Genomic DNA, 20,087 nt, shown 5'->3' with positions numbered 1-20,087 from the left:
GATATGTACACGTTACTGAAGCTAAAAGTTTAGCCTTTGTCACTAATGTAAACACTAAATAAAGACATATAGAAATCCCTACGTTACAGACTGTATATGGCTGGTATTGGTAGTTTAAAGAAAAAATACACACCAGTATTCCACTTTCTCCCTAAACATTTTAAGCATCAGAGTCTTACATGTGGTTATTTCGAAAACGTTTGTACGTGCTCCTTCTTACCATGTTACTGTTTACTGTTACTGACCATATTAAGTTTAAGTGCCTGTGGGCACTTTTCCTGTCCGTGGGGGGTGGATCGTCTTTCATTAGAAGGTTAGTCTGTTCTACTCTGAGAATGTAGAGGGAGTGGAAAGTGCCCGCGGTCATTTAATTAGTATTAAAATCTTAGTTATCTTTCTAGTTCACAGGTTTGCATGCATAATTTAATTTTGAAAGCCACTGAGACATCAGGTACTACTGTTGTATTTATGAAAAAGAAACAAAACAAAAAACATACTAACAACTGTGCCATCCTACTCCTTAGTTAATACATTTTATTATTCATAAACAGTTAACATTGTTAGCAAAATATTTTGAATTATATTTAACCCTATTTTTTCTTTAGTTTTGTATTTAACTTATTATATGATAGTCAGACTTAATGTATATTAATGTATATTTGAACAATGAAAATATATTTTTACAAGATTTTACATTAAGCACTTAAAATTAATATGGTTAATAATAGTAAACTGTAACATGCTGTAACAAGATCGGTTAAACTGCATAGAAAATCCTTTCAGAGAAAATGTTTCAGGTGTGAAGAACAAACCTGTTCCCACACACCCTGCCCCCACTACCATTAGAATATACACAAACATTTTAGCGTTTCATTCTGAGCAAAAGACCCTCACACCTGAAGAGTGCTGGCTGTGACGAATTAAACCGGTTTTACAGGTTTCAATCACAGATTGGGACTCAGTAAAGTAACACACAGCGCCACTGGATTTGATAATACTGTACCTAACCAAAATCCGCAATATGGAAACAGAACCTGTGTAATTGTTGATAGATGATGTACTCGTAACATTTTTTCAAGACGAACTACAACATTTTAAAAATGACTTGTATGTACTTGATATCTCTAATCAATCCACGGGTTCCAGCACAAAACGAAACTAAAACGCATACCGTTTCGTGCTTCTTATTAGTTGCTCAAAAGTAATTTGACCGTATGAAATGCATAATATAAACCTAGAAACATATACGTGAGCAGTACTTAAGCACTGTAGTATCGGTGTTAAGACATACCTCTCAAATACTGTAAATCAAGTTAAAAATATCTCAAGACCGATTCTGGTCATAATGAAACCATGTTTCGTGTATGTTTTCTTTTTCATCTTGAAATAACTCATTTCTAAATACCTTTTTCACTGTTAACATCTTGTAGCAACTTTGCGACAAAATATACACTCTGACAGTTCATCCTGCTACCAACATTAAATAAAACAAATCTTAAGATTTCTATATTTATGTCTTTATTTAGTGGTTTCATTCGAAGCTTACAATGTTTAGGGAGAAATGGAATACTGGTGTGAATTTTTTTCTTTAAAGTACCGAGACCAGCCATATACTGTATGTTTATGTTAAGATTTCCCTTCAGTGGTAAAATTAGATATGAATATTCAATACTTAAACGGGCACAGTTAAGACATTAAATATACATATACATATTGTATACAGTACAGTTTGCATACAGTAATATGTTTGTTACGCGATTAAAAAATAAATAAATAAAACTGAAAGGTCCAGCACCAGCTGGATTCGAACACACAACCTGCCAGTTGGTAGTCACGCACCTAGACCAGTAGGCTACAAGACAGCTCGCATAAGCAGGCAGGCGAAACAGCCCTACACAGCCCTGCCGCAGTACACGGATATAATCATACCGTTATTAAATTCTTGAGATACGCGATTCCATATTATATTCCCTTTTAATCAAATTCTAAAAGTATGCTTCTTCACTCCGGTATCACGTTAGTTAAAGACTTCGAAGCTTACAATGTTTAGGGAGAAATGGAATACTGGTGTGTATTTTTTTCTTTTCATGATAGGTGTCGCATTTTAAATCAATTTTGTAGTTAGAAATTATGAAACGCCCTGTTAAAAGCAAGGAAGTTTTTATGCCCGTTGAAGTAAAACAAAATGCCTGACAAAGTATGGCTTGGACAGATTCCAAGTGCTTGTACAAATGTGCTAAAGAAATTATACTTTGAGTATACAGCTTGTCCAAAGTCATCCATTATTAATACTATTAGTAATATCTTCAGTAAAGGCTTTCATGCATAAATATTTCTGATAAAGGTAGGTTGTGTACTTTTGTCCAACTGAGCAATCTTGCTTTCATAAAATATACCAACATTTGAATGACTGATGATTAACATGCTGTAATACACAGTTCAAAATTAAAGGCTCGAATGCTGTACATGAGAGGTTAAGCTCCCCCTGGCGGTTTTACAAGGCGACGCTGGATAGTTAGTCATGTGACACACGTGATACCGCGTGATACCCCGGTGGGCGTGTCGCGGTATGCCGCGAAATACCTCACCCATTTTGAATGGCTGCATCTGTATGTGATTGGTTGACTGACAGGGGCACTCGTGGTCCGTTGGTCTGTCGTAGAAAGATTTACAGTAAACGTCTTTACTGTGCCCGTTGTAGTATTGAATATTCATATGGAATTATACCACTGAAGGGAAATCTTAGTAGCTGAGCATAAAAAGAATAGGAGCATACTGTAATGCGTGTGAAGGCCATAAACGATATTAATTTTGGAACATAAACATACAGTATATGGCTGGTCTTGGTACTTTAAAGAAAAAATACACACCAGTATTCCATTTCTCCCTAAACATTTTAAGCATCGAAGTCTTTAACTAAAGAGATACCAGAGTCAACAAGCATATTTAGAATTTGATTAAAAGGGAATATAATATGGAATCGCGTATCTAAAGAAATTAATAGCGATATAATTATATTCATGTACCGCAACACAAGAAAAGTACACACTGTACATTGTCTGTCGATAATGTTTCTGTAGTGCTTTTTCAGCACACTGCATGTGACCTTGCTGGTGGCGCTGTGGGTTAGGTTCCTGACTCGCATGTCATACGGTCTGTGATCGAATCTCCCTGGAATTATGACTTTTTTTTTTTAACAAACATTTCTTTGAAAAAATGAAACGTTTCCCTTGGTCAGAGATTAAATAAAATCTCACTCACACCAAACAAATTTATATTTCTAAATATCACAACATGATCGAATTTAAGTATTTTTAATAACAATGAATAGTCACCTATGCGTTACAAAATAAACATTTATATTGATTTGAATCGCATTTTGATTTAAAGCGTAAACGCGTGTTTAAATATTTGTGTTTAAAGGCGATATATAAAAGCGCTGATTCTTATGGAATGTGTTCCGCCGGGGATTCAAAAAATTTATTTTTTCTAATCGCATATCTAAGGAAAATAGCAGTATAACTTTGTTCATGCACATCATTATATCTCATTTTGTATTTCTATAAAAAAAATCATTTGCCCAGCCACTATTGTTGTTATAGTTTTTATCCTGTAAAGCGCTTTGAGGAGCACAGCTTTCTCAGCACTTAGATTACTTTTTGATACCATCCTTACACAAAGCAGAAACTTCTTGTATTTTCCGATTACATACAAGTGGAAAGATTACAGATTTTAATCGTCTTTTTTCTGAACCAGGGAAAATCTGATCATGTTTCTCTATAACAATAATAAAAAACTTTATTTTACATATCACCTTTAAAAGTGGCATCTCAAAGCAATACAGTAGATGTAAACCACAGATTACAAAGTAAATACCCAGACAAACGCAAACACGTTTTTAATAAAATGCTTTCATTCATTCAGCAGAGAGAGAGCGTAAAACCTGGGTGTAACAGCTGTTCCTTTTTCTGATCACTCGCTCTCTGGATAAACGTCTCACCTGTCCTGTTCTTTGTTTTCCTAATTTGCCGATTATGCCTGCTGCGATCCACTCCTACCCTCACACCTAAAGAAGACTATTTTAAATTTCTTTGCGCATCCTTAAGGTGATATCACATAAAGGTAATATGTAAAATATTTTTTTTTATTATTGTTATAGAGAAACATGATCAGATTTTCCCCGGTTCAGAAAAAAAGATCTAAAGTATACTAGTTAAGAAAAATAAATCTAAACGGGGAGAAAGCTAAGCTGAAAGTTTATTAAGGTACTTAGAAGACAAAATTTTATATATCGCCTTTAAAAGTGGAATCTCAAAGCAAAGTAAATACCCAACACTGATTGTACCCAGTCATGCTAATAAAACACCTTGAATTGAATTGATTTGAGGGAGAGAGGGGGGGAGGGCGAGCGAGATAACCAGGACGTAAGGCAAATAAAATACACTCCACAGACATTCACAACAGCGACATATCATAAAACGTTTGCACATATAGTTAAGTTATTACTTGGTTTTCAAAGTGCAATGAAATACAATATTGTTGTTGTTGCTGTTCTTGTTGTTTTTATCCTGTAAAGCGTTTTGAGAAGCCACCTTTAAAGGCGATATATACTGTAAAAGCGCTGATTCTTATGGAATGTGTTCCGCCGGGGATTCAATTTTTTTTTTTAATCGCGTATCTAAGGAAATCTCAGTATAACTTTGTTCATGCACAAACAGTGGCATGTTACATGATTAATCTGGGTGTCTCCTCTTGCCAGAAAGCTCTAAATTGCATTTTGAGTGTCGCAGTTTAAATAATTTTCGGTGTTGGAAATTATGAAACGCTCTGTTAAAAGCAAGGGAGTTTTTGTGTCCGTTACAGTAAAAGAAAATGCCTGACAGAGTAGGGCTTGGACAGATTCCAAGTGCATTTTTGCAATCGGCCTTATTTATGGGTTACAATTTTAAAAAAGTCAAACACCGCGCTCAAAATGCAATCTTTCTACGACAGACCAACGGACCACGAGTGCCCCTGTCGGTCAACCAATCACGTACCGCGGTACCCCGCGTCATCTTGCGTCATGATGCGCGACACCGCAGCCAATTACCTGTGGTACGTGTCTGTACCGCTCACTTTGAATGGCTGCATCTGTAACAGTGAGGAGTATTACAGAGTATCGGTCCCCTTCGCCCTCACTTCCTTACCCTGTTGTGAATGTCTGTGGACATGTGCTGGCTGGACAGGAGGCTCTACTGTACACAGAGAAGGGCGGGAGGAGGGGACAAGCTGATATATACTCTTAGAGTTTGATTAATAGGGAATATAATACAAAAATATAGTACTAAAAATAAGATACACTCTACAGACATTCACAACGGCGACTGTCAGAAGATAGGACACAGCGGCTTAGACACCCGCTGAATGGAAAAGGGGCACTTTAATGTTCTGTATGGCTAATACTAAAGCCAATACTTCAATACTTTAATATTCTTTTCTGTATGTTTAACAATAGTGGATACTGGCCTAATTCGTCCCTGCTCCCGTTGTTAGGTGTTAATGTGTTGTTAAGTGTGAATTTGTACCTGTTTCCCTGAGGTCTGTCTTTTTTTCTGGAAAACCATAACTCTGGTCTTGTCCAGATTGACTGTCAGCGCCCAGGTCTGACAGTGCTGCTCCAGCAGTGCCAGGTTCTGGCGCAGCCTCAGTTCTGTGGGCGACAGCAGGACCAGGTCGTCTGCAAAGAGCAGGAACTCAATTTCCATAATTAATGCAGATCAGTAAATCAAGGGACAAAACAATTATTGCGGCTGGGTCCTCAATGGGCTTTGACGTGCTAATGTGTTGGTTTAACACTCCGGGTGTGGCAAGCCTCTAATGTCTCTCAACTTCGGCAAAGGCACCTGTGTGGAGACTTTTCGGCAGCAGCGGGAGCAGTACGACGCATTACTGGGGAGGATTGGGAAGCTAGAGACACTCCTGAAAATGCAGACTTTTGTCGATGGAAACCGGTGTGTGTGTCTCTCTCTGCTGGATGTATAAAAGCATTTTATTAAAAATGCGTTTGCGTTTGTCTGGTATTTACTTTGGTCTCTTTTAACTGTTTTTCCATCTTCTTTATTGCTTTGAGATGCCACTTTTAAAGGTGATATGTAAAATAATGTATTTTATTGTTGTTATAGAGAAACATGATTAGATTTTCCCCGGTTCAGAAAAAAAGATCTAAAGTGCTACATTCGATGTATTTAAAGCAGTGAACTACTGTAGGTGTAACATAACATTCAGAAATACAATCGAGAATAGTTTTGTGGTGTTTGTATAGATGAACTATTCCTAAAACGTATAACGTAACAAAATTAAAGACGATTAAAATCTGTAATCTTTCCACTTGTACTGTATGTCATCGGAAAATACAAGAAGTTTCTGCTTTGTGTAAGGATGGTATCAAAAAGTAATCTAAGTGGTGAGAAAGCTGTGCTCAATGTATTTAAGGGACTTAAAAGTAAAAGGAGGTGCTTCATGTTGCTTGACTAATTTTAAAAACTAAGTTATAAATGCAGACGCTCCCTCGGTGCCGCCCCGGGTGTAAATATCTAAATATACATTCGTCCCGGGCAGAGGCCGAAGAGCGCCCGGCTGGGGTGCACGGGGAAGAGCAGGACAGGAGAGAAAATGGTCAGGAAGGCGTACAGTCTGGGCAGGTATAGATTACACTTTTCTAAAACGTATTTGAAAAATAAAAACGATTACAATCTAATCCTTCCACGTTTGATCCCAAAATCCCAAGAAAAATAAATCTAAACGGGTAGAAAGCTATGCTGAAAGTTTATTAAGATACTTAGAAGACAAAGATACTATATCAATTTATGTTGCATTAGTCTGATTATGATTAAAAAAAACATATAATTAAACACGCGTTTGCGATTTAAATCAAAACACGATTTAAATCAATATAAATGTTTATATTGTAACACATACTGTCCAGCCTCCATTTCTCTATAAAAATTTACTCTATTACAAATTTACAATTTGTTGATAATAGAAATGTTAGGTTCTCTAAAGCTCTGTGATAGTTGACCCACCCAGGCAGCAAAAAATCAGCTGCACTGGTAAGATGCGACACCGAAGATATGATTAATAGAATCGATCATGTTGTGATATTTTGAAATATAAAAGTCAATTGATTGTCCATAATATTGCTATTCTATTTTTTCGAAGAAATGTTTGTTAAAAGAAAAGTCCAGCATCAGCTGGATTTGAACACACAACCCGTGAGTTGGTAATTGGGCACGTAGACCAGTGGGCTACAAGGGAAGTCGCATGAAGAGAGAGGCGAACCAGCCCTACACAGCCCTGTCGCAGTACACTAATATAATCATATCGTTATTAATTTCTTTAGATACGCAATTCCATATTATATTCCCTTTTAATCAAATTCTAAAAGTATGCTTGTTGACTCTGGTATCACGTTAGTTAAAGACTTTGATGCTTAAAATGTTTAGGGAGAAATGGAATACTGGTGTGTATGTTTTCTTTAAAGTACCAAGACCAGCCATATACTGTATGTTTAAGTTCCAAAATTAATATCGTTTATGGCCTTCACACGCGTTGCAGTATGCTCCTATTCTTTTTATGCTCAGGCACTAAGATTTCCCTTCAGTGGTAAAATTCCATATAAATATTCAATACTTAAACGGGCACAGTTAAGACATTAAATATACATATACATACTGTATACAGTACAGTTTGCATACGGTAATATGTTTATGTTCCTAAATCAATCTCTTTTATGAGCATGTGAAAGGCATGGTGAATTGATTCTCAAAAATTACTGTACTTTGCATGATTGGAAACAAATGCATGATTGCGAAATGCTGTGGTGTTACTTTTACAAAGATGGTCAATGAAAAAAAGAATGTGGACCAGGGCAATACTTTGAGTTTACACTTACAGCTTGTCCAAGGTCATTCATTATTAATACTATTAGTAATATCTTCGTTAAAGACTTTGATGGCGACAGCTCAAACATGATAGGTTGAGCTTTATAAGCTCCACCTTGCGGAAATTCCGGATACTATTATTTTGCTTGCCGTATTATAGGAGAATTTATGGTAACTAGCAGTATTTACCGGTAACTCGCGGTAGACTGCGTACAGCGCACCGGAAAATAATGCGGTATCGCCCGCGCATTTTGAATGGCTGCATCTGTACATCATCCACCACTAAAGCATCCACATACAGATCCAGCCATTAGAATGCACGATGAATAATGCAGTATAAATGCTTTATACATACAGGTACCACATTGCAATGCAGTTTTTAAAAATATTCTGTTGCAGGATTGCATTACTTTGTAAACACCGCCAGATGGTGCAGTAAATGCTAATGTGGCATGTGGAAGTATTTGAGGTGTCACCTGAAAACATGTGGATTCAAATCCTGGTCAATGCTCAGCTCTGTAGGGACAATATTTCCAATTATAGATTTTAAGTTGTGTACTGTTTCTACTTTGATTAATTTTATACTGTATATTACTGAATGGTGATTATTAAAAAGAAAGTAGGTCTGTTTTCTAGAAACAAAAATTACTCATCCAGATCTATAAAAAATAGTTTGTTATGATAGCTTGTTGTGAATGCAATGTTTTTTTCAGGTTAACATCCTCCTTAAAATTATCTGTATTTATCTATATTTTTCTATGTAATCTATATTTAATGTTTAATATTTAACATTTCCAGACATTTCTAACATACCTACAGTGTATATATATAGTACTGTTTATACTGTATACAGTATATTTTATACAATAGATAAAACTTTCAACATTATTGACAGGTGCACTGTCTGTTCTTCAGGCCTTTACAGGAAATACACACTATATTATTATTATTATTATTATTATTATTATTATTATTATTATTATTGTTGTTGTTGTTGTGAGATTGTAAGACAGTTTCTACATAGCTTGTAAAGAAAGAGAGAAAGACACTGCCCTGCTTTTTATCTATCACTTAAAAAAAACACGTGTTATTCAATATTTATTTTAGCATGAGAGTGTATTCTCCCCAAGGGGTGAAAAGGTGAGAAGATGCTGTAATGTACAGTGTTATACAGTACAGTGTCATATTAATGTTAATAATCTAATATCTATTAGATTTTTTAAATAATGTTGCACTCCCCTCTTGAGTTAAATTGTTTTACAATTTGACAATTTAAGACAGAACAAACACATTTGTGAAATTACATTCCTGAATGTGCCCCACTGTGTTCTATAATCTCCAGGAGAATGAAAAAGTATATTAAAAAATGATTACAACTTTGATCAGTCAGCCCCTCCTCCCAGAACCCGTTAATTGCTGTGAGTTCTTGCTCTGTGTTATGTTTTGATGTCTTCTGAATACATGATATAATATACAAATATACAAATATATGTCATGATTGTTACACTAGAGTGAAGCTTGACATAATTTGTTGCAGTTATGATTTTATACAGTTTATTTTTTATTTTTTATTTGTGGTATTGGACTCATGGCTGTGAAGTTCATAGCCTCACCTTATCTTGTAAATGTGCTCATCTGTGCGACACTGCACCCTTTGTAATAACTGCATAGTTAATGTCTACAGGTTGCTTTCTCAATCTGTCCAGTGGTTGGGAAATTGGGGCTGAAGTTACTGTCTCTCCCTTCCTCAGTTTAATATCAGATGGGTCCCCAGTACCAGTGAGTATTGGGAATGTGTACTGAAGACAGAGAGTGAAAATAAAAGCCCACACCCTGTCCCCCCCACTATGAGGAAATAATTCGCCACCAAGGCACAAATCACTCACTCCATTGCTACAGTACAATAGAAAAGTTAGAATGAAATCTTGTTTTGTTGTTCTTGCGTAATGTACACTCGCAAATCAGGTAAAACTGATGTAATTTAATTATATTAACTACTAAGAAGAAACAAAGGGCAGCAAACGTGTAAAATGTAAAATGTAGAATATTAATTTAATAATTTAAAATTTACATAGTAGCATTAAAATGTTGTATTCAAAACTAAATGCGTATACACATTCAGTAAACAATTAAATCTGTTCTGGACAGATTTAAATTCCCTTGCTCCTTCTTAGCATCCTGGAGATCGTGAGAGAAATTCTTTATTATGTCCAGGGCACAAACTGTTAAAAAGGTAACTGTGATCAAACCCAGACACTATTCTGTGATATTGCAGAACTCTAACACTGAGCCACCAATGCCTTATAATTATTCTTAAATTAATATTATCAGTGATGTTATGACATTATTACAGTATACTTTGGCTATTTTTATTTTTACCTACCAAAATCACCCTTTAGTTACAGTACATGATCATATTCCCTATTAAGTGGATTTAAAAAAGTACTACAGCTTTTCATACAACAATCAAAACAGCAGGTATTTTTAGAAAAGGTTAAAATATAATACCTTTTTTTATAAAGTATATATACTCTATATACTGTAGTTACCAAACGTATTTCAAAACTTTGCTGACATAACTGTAGTAAGTAGTATACAAGTAGCCATATCACCCCTCAGCTCTCAACTGGCTACTCACTGAAGCAAAGCAGGGTTGAGCCTGGTCACTACCTCGATGGGAGACCTCCTGGGAAACTATGGTTGCTGCTATAAGTGGTGTTAGTGGGACCAGTGGGGGGTTCCCACCCTGCAGTCTGTGTGGACCCTAATGCTCTGGTATCGTGGTGGGGACACTATATTGTAGTGTCCCCACCACGATGAAACTCATCTTTCAGATGAGACGTTAAACCGAGATCCTGACTCTCCGTGGTCATTAAAGACTCCGGGCATTTCTCGATAAGAGTAGGGAGTTATCTCTGTGTCCAGGTCAAATTTCCCCCCTTGGCCTTTACCGTGGCCTCCAAATTCAAATACATGATTGGCTTGCTTTTGCCCTGCAATGGTATGGCGCACCATCCTGGGTGTACCCTGTCTTGCGCTTGTTGCTTGCCAGGTAGGCTCCGGCTTCCCATGACACCGTATGGTATAAAGCGGTTAGGCAAATGACATGGCAAGTAGTATACAGTAAGTGACAGAGTTAAAGAATTTGATGAATGAAGAAGGTAGAATACTATTGTGTACTTTATTTTTAAAATTTTTAGCTACCACAACCAGCTACTGTATGTACTGTGCATTAAGTATAATATATTTAAATTAATAAATTAATATTTTATGATGTTCAGAGATGTTATACTGCATTTCTGTTGTTTTTATTTTTAGCTACCAAAATTTCCCTTTAGTTACATAATTCCATATTACCATGCCATATTAAGTTGATATAAAGTTTTATAGTAGAGAAACATTAAATGAAGAAATAATTTCACTTATACTGTATCTAAAGCACCACAAGTGCCATCTATCGATTGTCTTTGACCACTGAACCACATAGGGAAGTATACTGCATTCATAATGCAGTACGTCTAACGCAGCAATGAAAGTTAGCAGTTGTTCTGAGTGGCTGCATCTGTGGGTGAAATGTCACAGCCATTATGCACCAACAGATCCATGTCACAGTAGATCCAGGGGAGAAGTGAAGCATTACTTCACCAACTGAATTGAGGTGGAACTTTAGGGAATCCAGATTGTGCATACTTTGAGTGTACTGTAATTCACCAAGCCCAACACTTATGTTCACTGCTATGTGATCCTTATTGACCAAGTAGTCAGCACCTTGATTAAGTCCTGATTTAAATATTGTAAAAGCATTTACAACATTAATAATAAAATGGAGAGTAAATTTTAATTGGTCACCATTCTCTCTTTATTAACCATTTTTTACATACAATAGTCCCACTATTCTTTCTAATGTCTTGTGTTGCAACTCCGCATCACCCCAAATATTGAATTTCACATTATGTTTGCGTTACAGTTTTGGTAGCCTAATGAACAGAGACACACATTCATTCATAATTGAACATTCTTTACTTTTAATTTTGATTAATTAGGAAAAATAGTTATTAAAATTACTATTTTACATTTGTTTTCAATTAAAAGTGTTTTGAGCACTTAGTTCAAAATAAACTTGTGATACATTACTTAAGTTTATCAGTATAATTTAAGTCATGAATTCACAACTGATTTACTTAGAAGAAGAAGAAGAAGACAATTTAAGAAGAACAATATTTCTATGTTAATGCAAGCATCTTTTCTCAATCAAGTCTCCATGCTGGCAGACATGGAAGCCTTATTCTTTCTGATGTTCAGATGGCAACTTTAGATATCAGTTTTTTGTTGTCTGCTGCCAGCAAAATTGATAAATAATTAGATTTTATTATTATAGTTTCCAGGATAATAACATACTGCAATAAGTTCTCTCTGATATCACACAGACTTGTTACATTTGCTCAACAGTGTAATCACAGTCTTTCGTTAGGATGTTTTTTATATTTTTTATTGCATAGTAATAACAACAAAGATTATTTCAGTTGTTTTTGCTTTTTTTGCAGTTGAGAAACTATTTTAACAAAATATAATGAGTTATGTTTGCATCAAAGATCTAAATCTAAAGTCTTGAATCTATCCCTACAACATTTCAGTATTGCAGAAACCATTGTAGAATTCCCATCTGGTAGTAGAATTTCAAAACAGAAGATTATTAGTGCTATGGGAAAATAATAATTGCCTGATCTCAGTGTATGTCCAACTGCTTCAAAAATTATACTAATCAATGTTTCCTTTTTGTTGCCAACCTTTGCAACATGGACTTTTCATAATCTTTTACATTACTTGATCCATTCACAATTCTTAAGAATGCTGGAAGTATAAAGATGCCTGTTTTTATTGTCTATTTCCTTGTAGTTAAAGTGCAATTAGTATTTTTTCATATTCATACATGTATATTTCAGTTATTTTTAACTGGTATATAACTGATATACAGTATATATCAATACTTGTTTTTTTATTTTTGTTAACATACCATTATATATCTGTATTTACAGATAAGAGGTCAATGAACTATACATTTTTTTTTAAATTGAAAATAACAAAATATCTGATCTTTTACTAACTTACATCCCTCATGTATTCCTATTAACATTGCTGCTAATACAATTTTTCTAAATGAACAAAACATGCCTTGCAAAAGTACTCAGACCCTTCCTACCGTGTTCTATTTTGTGAATTTACAAAATGATGCTTACACATTTTTTAAACTTATTTTGATACTTTTTCTATTCCTGAATGTTCAAACTGAAGACTTAGGGTAAGATAAGTTACACTAAATGTCAACAAAAACTAAAAAGGAAAATACAAATGGCACACAGCATTCAGACCTAATTTTCTGTATTTGGTGAAAGCACCTTTCACAGCAATTAGATTTGCAAGTCTTTGATTTAGTACACATTTTTCCCATTTGTCTTGGCAGATTTGCTCAGGGTTTCTTGGGGATTGCTGGTGAACAACAGTTTTCAAGTCTTTTTGCTGATTCTCAATAGGATTCAAGACAGTACTGGGGTCATTCAAGGATATTCACTTTCTTATTCTTAAGCCACTCCAGTGTAGTTTTAGACTTGTGCTTTGGGTCATTGTCATGCTGAAAGGTGAAATACTGTATATTTCTTTTGGTATTTTTCTAGTACTTTTCTCTGTCCATTTCAGCTTCACTCCTGACATCCTTTCAGTCCTTGCTGATGAGAAGCTGGCCAATAAAAAAATGCTGCCTGGGACATGATATTATTTTCTACCCTTCTCTTAATGTGTGCTTTTTAGTTATTTTATTCCTTAATTGCTTTGAAGGCTCCTTAACCTTCATGGTTTTAGTCTTTGTTTGAAATTCACTATCTGATCAAAACTCCACACAGAGATAGCATTTTCTTATGAAATCATGGGATTCACTGCTATTTCACACTATTGTTGTCAAGTGTCATGACTGCAAGCTTTAAAGCAACAAAATGTGAAATCTGACTTACTGTACGAAATGTGAAACATGATGTATATCGCCATAACTGACTCTGATGTATTTTCTGTTGGACCAGAGAATACATTCTTACCATATGCAATGCAAGGCAACATTTTGACCCTGTACTTTTTGTTATATTATTTGATTATCCTGCTTGACATCTGTCTATGCTTTATATTTATATATCTAGATATACAGAATGACACTACCATCCTTCATAGATCCTGAACTCTACCTGTGTAAAGCATACCCTCTGCTGGAATAAAAGCCACATGAAAAAAAAAAAATGTGTTGTGAGAAGCCATCTAGTGGCAGAGTTGTGAAGCTGAAACAGTGGAACAGTGGTTACGTAGCATTGCTGCCCACAGCTCTGCGAACCTGGGTTCATTTCCAGGGGTGCTATCTGTGAGGAGTTTGTACAGTATGTTATCCCTTTGTTCTATTGGGTATCCACTTTGTGCTCTAATTTCCTCCCATGGTCCAAACACATACTGATAAATTAATTGTCTTCTAGGAAAATTGGTACTGGTGTGTGTGTGTTTGTGTGCCTTGCGATGGACTGGCATTCCATCCAGATGTATACTGTCTTGCTTCCATTGCCTGCTGGAAGGGGCATCTTTTAAAGGGAGTGAATACTTTTGCAAAGCACTGTAAATCAGTTACAGGGGAAACTTTGACAATGTAATGAAACAAGTTAAAAGGCTGAATGTATTAATTATCCTAGTTCTACTTTTGTTTAGAAATATGATTTTGTTAGGCAAGTTGAATTGGAATGAAGCAGTGCTATTTAGGAAACTTTGATTTGTAGCTTTTCTGCTGAGCCTTCATATTTGTATCATGAACATCTGCAATTGTCCTGACAAAGTACAGGTGTACACATCTTTAAGGAGACATGTACTCTAATGACTTAAAATTAATAGCTCTATCTGAATGTCTTAAGTATTTGTATAAAAGTGTGAAGTCATAACAGAATCTTGAATTATTCTTTTAGGTATGATCCTAAAACAGATGCGTGGACTACTGTGGCACCGTTAAGTGTCCCAAGAGATGCTGTGGGTGTATGCTTATTGGGGGACCGTCTGTATGCAGTTGGTGGATACGATGGACAAACCTATTTGAACACTGTAGAGTCCTATGATGCACAAAATAATGAATGGAGTGAGGTACAAAACACAATCAATATCGTTTTTAAATGAATGTTTTATAAATATAATTGATGATGCTGCTAATACTCTGTTACTCTTTGTAATTCAGCTGATGGAAAGGCCTTTTATTCACATCATGTGTGAAAGAAAATTTTAACCAGATTATAGATTTTATGGTTCCACTGAATCAACATTGTAATTAATTTAGAATTAATATTTAATAGTATAGTGTTTCTTAGTTTTGTTTCTGCAAAAATAAAAATATGTAAATGTTCATTATCTATACTCTCACATTAATTTTATTATTTTCAATATTCTTATGCACTTACAGTATACTATGTGTAAATTAAAAACAGTATTTACCACAAATTGATAGTTTATAATATCTTTTCATTTGTCCTGGGAGTGGAAAACTTTAAATATGCAAACATATTAATTGCAAAATAATTTCTGTATGAAATGTACTGTATGTGGTTATCATTAGTAGTGTAGAAGAAAGTTCTGCATTACATACACTGTTCATATTATTGGAATCATTGCAAATATAGCAATCACAGTGTAATTTCACAGCTTTTAGGGAGCCTTAATGTAAAGCTTTACTTTCTTTAAATCATGTTTTTATTCCAGGAGGTGCCTCTTAAGATTGGAAGGGCTGGTGCATGCATTGTTGTTGTCAAGCTGCCTTGAGAAATTGAGATTTCTGAAGCAGAAGATTCTTTCCGTGATGTGAAGTACCAACACCACTGATGCCATGACCAAGTACAAATTACAGCATTCTGTGCATCTCAAGTAGTCTGATACCTAACTGAGCCACTGTCAAGGGGATTATTTTGATTACATTCTACCACAGAAAACCCAGCTTCTCAGAGCCCTGGAAACCTGACTTAATCAATTTGGTTCTTAGTTTAGATGAATACCTCATAACCTTTCTCAAAGCCGGAATGACAAGCTTGTACATTCAAAATGTATTTTGTTTGGGGATGCATTTTTTAAAACATTGTATTAAACAAATATTAAACAACTTGAAACAAGTATTTTTCACCTGGCAACAAAAATACAACACACACAGCCTTCAAGAAATTCATATGAATTAAGCTTATTTTCAAATGTAATATTTTTTAAATGTGTGGCTAGTAGAACTGGTCTCTGATTTAACTAAATAATTATCATAATTTAATTTTTTTTTTAATTCAGGAAACAAACATAGCACCTGCAGATAGTAAGTGGGGTTCATAGTGCTCTGAAGGGTCAGTTGTGGTGTGTAATGTTTTGAGGAGTTATCCTGTCCTGTAGGATTTTAGTTGGCTCCTGGTACAGTATCTCTATGTGAAGACATATAGGCTGACCGAAGATAGCTTACATGCACTTTATGTTAATTCTTATTTATGAGGTAATGGCATACCTGTGATGCCCTGTTTCTTTTTCTTCATTTCTGTGGTATTATTGCTCTCTTTGGAAAGATAACCAATGGCATAGATGTACAGAACCTCTTCCAGGTGTATTTTCATGGTTTATTCATGAACTGTTCCATTGTGGGCTATGACTTGTAGCTGATTGCCCACAATGACCCCAAACCACAAAGAGCCAGGTCAACACTACTGTATATTTACAAACATAACAGAATAACAAAACATTCTGGGTGCATCACAAACATACACAATAGAAAGTAGCATTTTAAGCTATTTCTACAGTACCAGTACTTTAAATGTAATTCAGAAGCTTCATCACATTGCTCCTACAGGCCTCATTCACTGAATACAAAATTCAAATATAAAGTCATACAGTATATATCATATTCATATGCAGTATAGGTTACCTCACAATTCCCATACTTGACAGTTTGCTCACTTTAGAAATTTGAGAAATGGTATCACATCTTATTTCTAAGGAAAGATCAAGATCAAGCTGGTCTAAAACTAAATTGCCTAGGTGAGACAATGAAGCAATTAACATTTTTGTAAAGATATGATTACACCTTTATTTGTTTATATTATTAAAATCTCATTTTGAGGATCTGCATAGATTCATAGACACAAATTTACAGTACATATATTTACATATTATATGGTGACATGCAAAATTATTAATTTCCCTTGCAATTGTTATCCCAATTAGTTGAATAAATAATGATTTATATATAGTTAATACTACAGTATGTCTATTCACAAAATACTCAATTTAGCATATACACATTAGTATATGAAATCAATTAAAAGTCAGGTTAAACTGCAAAGAAAAATCAAAAATTAAAATGTAATTGACTCACTGTAAATATAAATACTTTGCTAAATGAAACACTTAGTTGTGTGGATTCTGTCTATGTGCAATGATAGTGGTCCACATGATTTCAGAATAAAGACACTTGTCTCTACACTTGTAAAGTCCGTCAGTCACGTAGTGAACATCAAGGAAAGATTCAACCAAGACTACGGAACTTTCTAAACAACTCAATGATAAAGTTGTAGAACCGCACAGATCTGGAGAAGGAGCATGGTGAGCACATCATAAAGATCACCCAGCCACTGCCTAGATCAGGACATACCTCCAAACAAACAAACAGGCAATGAGGACAGTGGTTATGTTGTTAGTTGTTACTGCAATGACAACAGTGACTTTTAAAGAGCTTCTGAGTTCTGTTGTTGAGATGGGAGAAAATAAGTCAGCAATATTCCAATACTAAAAACAAGTTCCCGAATTTGCATATAGTTTGCAATGAAAAATTTTCGTGTTGAAGTAAAGGTATTTACAAAGCACAGCACATCACCCATTTCTTACTCTCAGCCACCCCAATGTGAAAAATTGGCAGAGAAGTATCCAAAATGACCTTTTTGCTGTTTTAATGACATTTCACTTTAACTTAATTCACAAACAAAAGTGTTTATATTGAGCATTCAAGTATTGATTAAAAAAAATAAAGTTTACAAATGTGTACACATCATTAGTTACTGAACAATATAGGGCACTGCTGGAAGGGTGTTAATACTTTTAAAAGGCACTGTATTGAAGTATTTTAACCATATAGTGGTACATTATTTTGTAAAGGAAAATGCAGTGCTTTATTATGCAGAGGAAAAAATACAGATATACAGGATTTTGGTCACTTTTGTTACTTTATTGCCATTTTGAGTTTCTGTCACTTAATTTTGAAGTATTATAATTAATTAATACAAAAAGTCCTAAAACAGTTATTAAATAAATGAGTTCCTGTTTTGTTTTTTCATTGTGTGCAGGTTTACATAATGTTTTCTCTTGCCTTTTTTATGCTTTTCTGCATCTCAACATGTTCTTATAATACTTAAGTTTCACAAAATAATATAACAATAAATTAAGAAGAAAATATTAATAGCAGCCATATTAAGGACATATTAATAGCAGCCATTTAGTGCTGTATCTCGACTAGCATATGTATAAAGTGTTTAAAAACTATTCCAGAATGATATTCTCAAAAGCTGATCTGGAATCTTAAGACAACTGCGGAAACTAAGACTTAGGCAATTAAGTTTTGCGATTTGTGATTGGGCAATTGCAAGACTCTTGATGTGTAATAAGAATTAACAGAATTATCTCAAATGGGAAATGGAGGTACACTAGGCTGTCTTAAATATGTCAACTGTACCAAAGAGTTACTGAAGAGTGGTGTTTGTATGTGAAGGGAGAAAGGCTGTAGAATTTGAGAGGGGACCTATATTCTTCTCTGCAGTATATTTAGAATTGAAATAATTTTAACAAAAGGTTATTAGGTTTTCCTTTTTCTTCTAACTACATATGAAGTTTTCAGTAATTAGCTGCACTGAAATGTGTTAAATTGGTTTTTATTACTGAACAACACAATTTCAATAAACACTGTGAATATTTGTATGAGCTTACCACAGACATAATGGTAATTGGTTTCTTGTATAACAGAGTATTACTTGATTTCACTTTTAACAATGTAACAAAACCATAACAAGAAGAAGTTCATGTGCAAACTACTTTTGAAAACAGTTTCTTTTTTTGAAAGAAAGTTACTTATATGACATAACTGAAAACCTTTTAAAATAGACAAAATAATATGACTGTTTTTAAATTATTAATTCTAATATTTTTTAATTATTGAAATATTACATTGAAGCTGTTTTCAAATTTTCATCACACAGCTGGTTGCTGAGTTACACCAAAGTCATTAGCACATAAGGTGTTAGGATATTAGTCTTGTATTTCATAGCTAGACAACGTTTACTCAATGGTGAATATACAAATATATCATATTGATATTTTGCATTATTGTAAAGTTCTTTCCAAGTCTGCCAACAACCGCAGTCATGTATATAATCTCATTCTTAAATTGCTTGAAAACTTTGTATGTGTATTATAATATTGATATTTGTTTTATTACGCATGCTACAATGGTTTACATTCATTTATATTTGTATCATATTTTGCTAAATTCACTGCTCATCACTCAAAAATGTAATATTCTCATTCTGGGTGTTACATATCAATGCGCCAACATTTAACTGCGAGGATTAAAGTCTGTTTATGAAGAATTGACAGTAACAGATATGCATTGCAAGACTGGTCAAATGGAATGAATCCTGATTCATAAATAGATTTCATAATGTGTCATTAGTTTATGACTTTAAGAAGTTGTATCACTGCTTGCTTCAACATAAATTAAAATCATGTAAATCCATAAATTTGCAACATCCATTAAAGATTCAAGAATATTTATATTTGTAATGATGATTTTTCTTCTTTAAATATTCTATATGGCATGCAAATCAAGGAATAAATCTTCAACAGTATATTGTTGTTGCTTGTTAACAAATATTATTTTCTGGATTTTAATCCAGAGATGGCTGTTTGATTGTTGTCTCTAAAATTGTTTCTTAAAAGGTGGTTTTGCTTCATGTGACTACATCTAATGATTTATAACTGGCATGTTTGTTGACTATTTTCTAACAGAAGCAACACAGGGGTAGATAACCTGCAGGTGTTGTGCTTGCACTACACTCATGGCCTGCCAATTTTTAGTGCAGAGGTAGATAT

The 20,087-nt window shown here is 34.5% G+C and overlaps 1 protein-coding gene across 1 annotated transcript in view; it reads left to right on the top strand.

Moving 5' to 3' along the window:
- LOC148653672 (kelch-like protein 4) overlaps positions 1 to 19,765 on the top strand; it is a 110,226-nt gene extending 90,461 nt beyond the window's left edge. The window contains exons 10-11 of the mRNA XM_088648938.1: positions 14,906 to 15,077; positions 15,687 to 19,765. Of these exons, the coding sequence (XP_088505064.1) occupies positions 14,906 to 15,077; positions 15,687 to 15,746 (232 nt within the window). The 3' untranslated portion in view covers positions 15,747 to 19,765. The remainder of the gene's footprint in view (positions 1 to 14,905; positions 15,078 to 15,686) is intronic.
- Positions 19,766 to 20,087: the final 322 nt, after the last annotated feature.

The sequence above is a fragment of the Lepisosteus platostomus genome, chromosome 10 (genome assembly GCF_059453375.1).
Source record: "Lepisosteus platostomus isolate fLepPlt1 chromosome 10, fLepPlt1.hap1, whole genome shotgun sequence".
In the NCBI taxonomy this organism is placed as follows: domain Eukaryota; kingdom Metazoa; phylum Chordata; class Actinopteri; order Semionotiformes; family Lepisosteidae; genus Lepisosteus; species Lepisosteus platostomus.
This window is presented reverse-complemented; position numbering and strand designations above follow the sequence as displayed.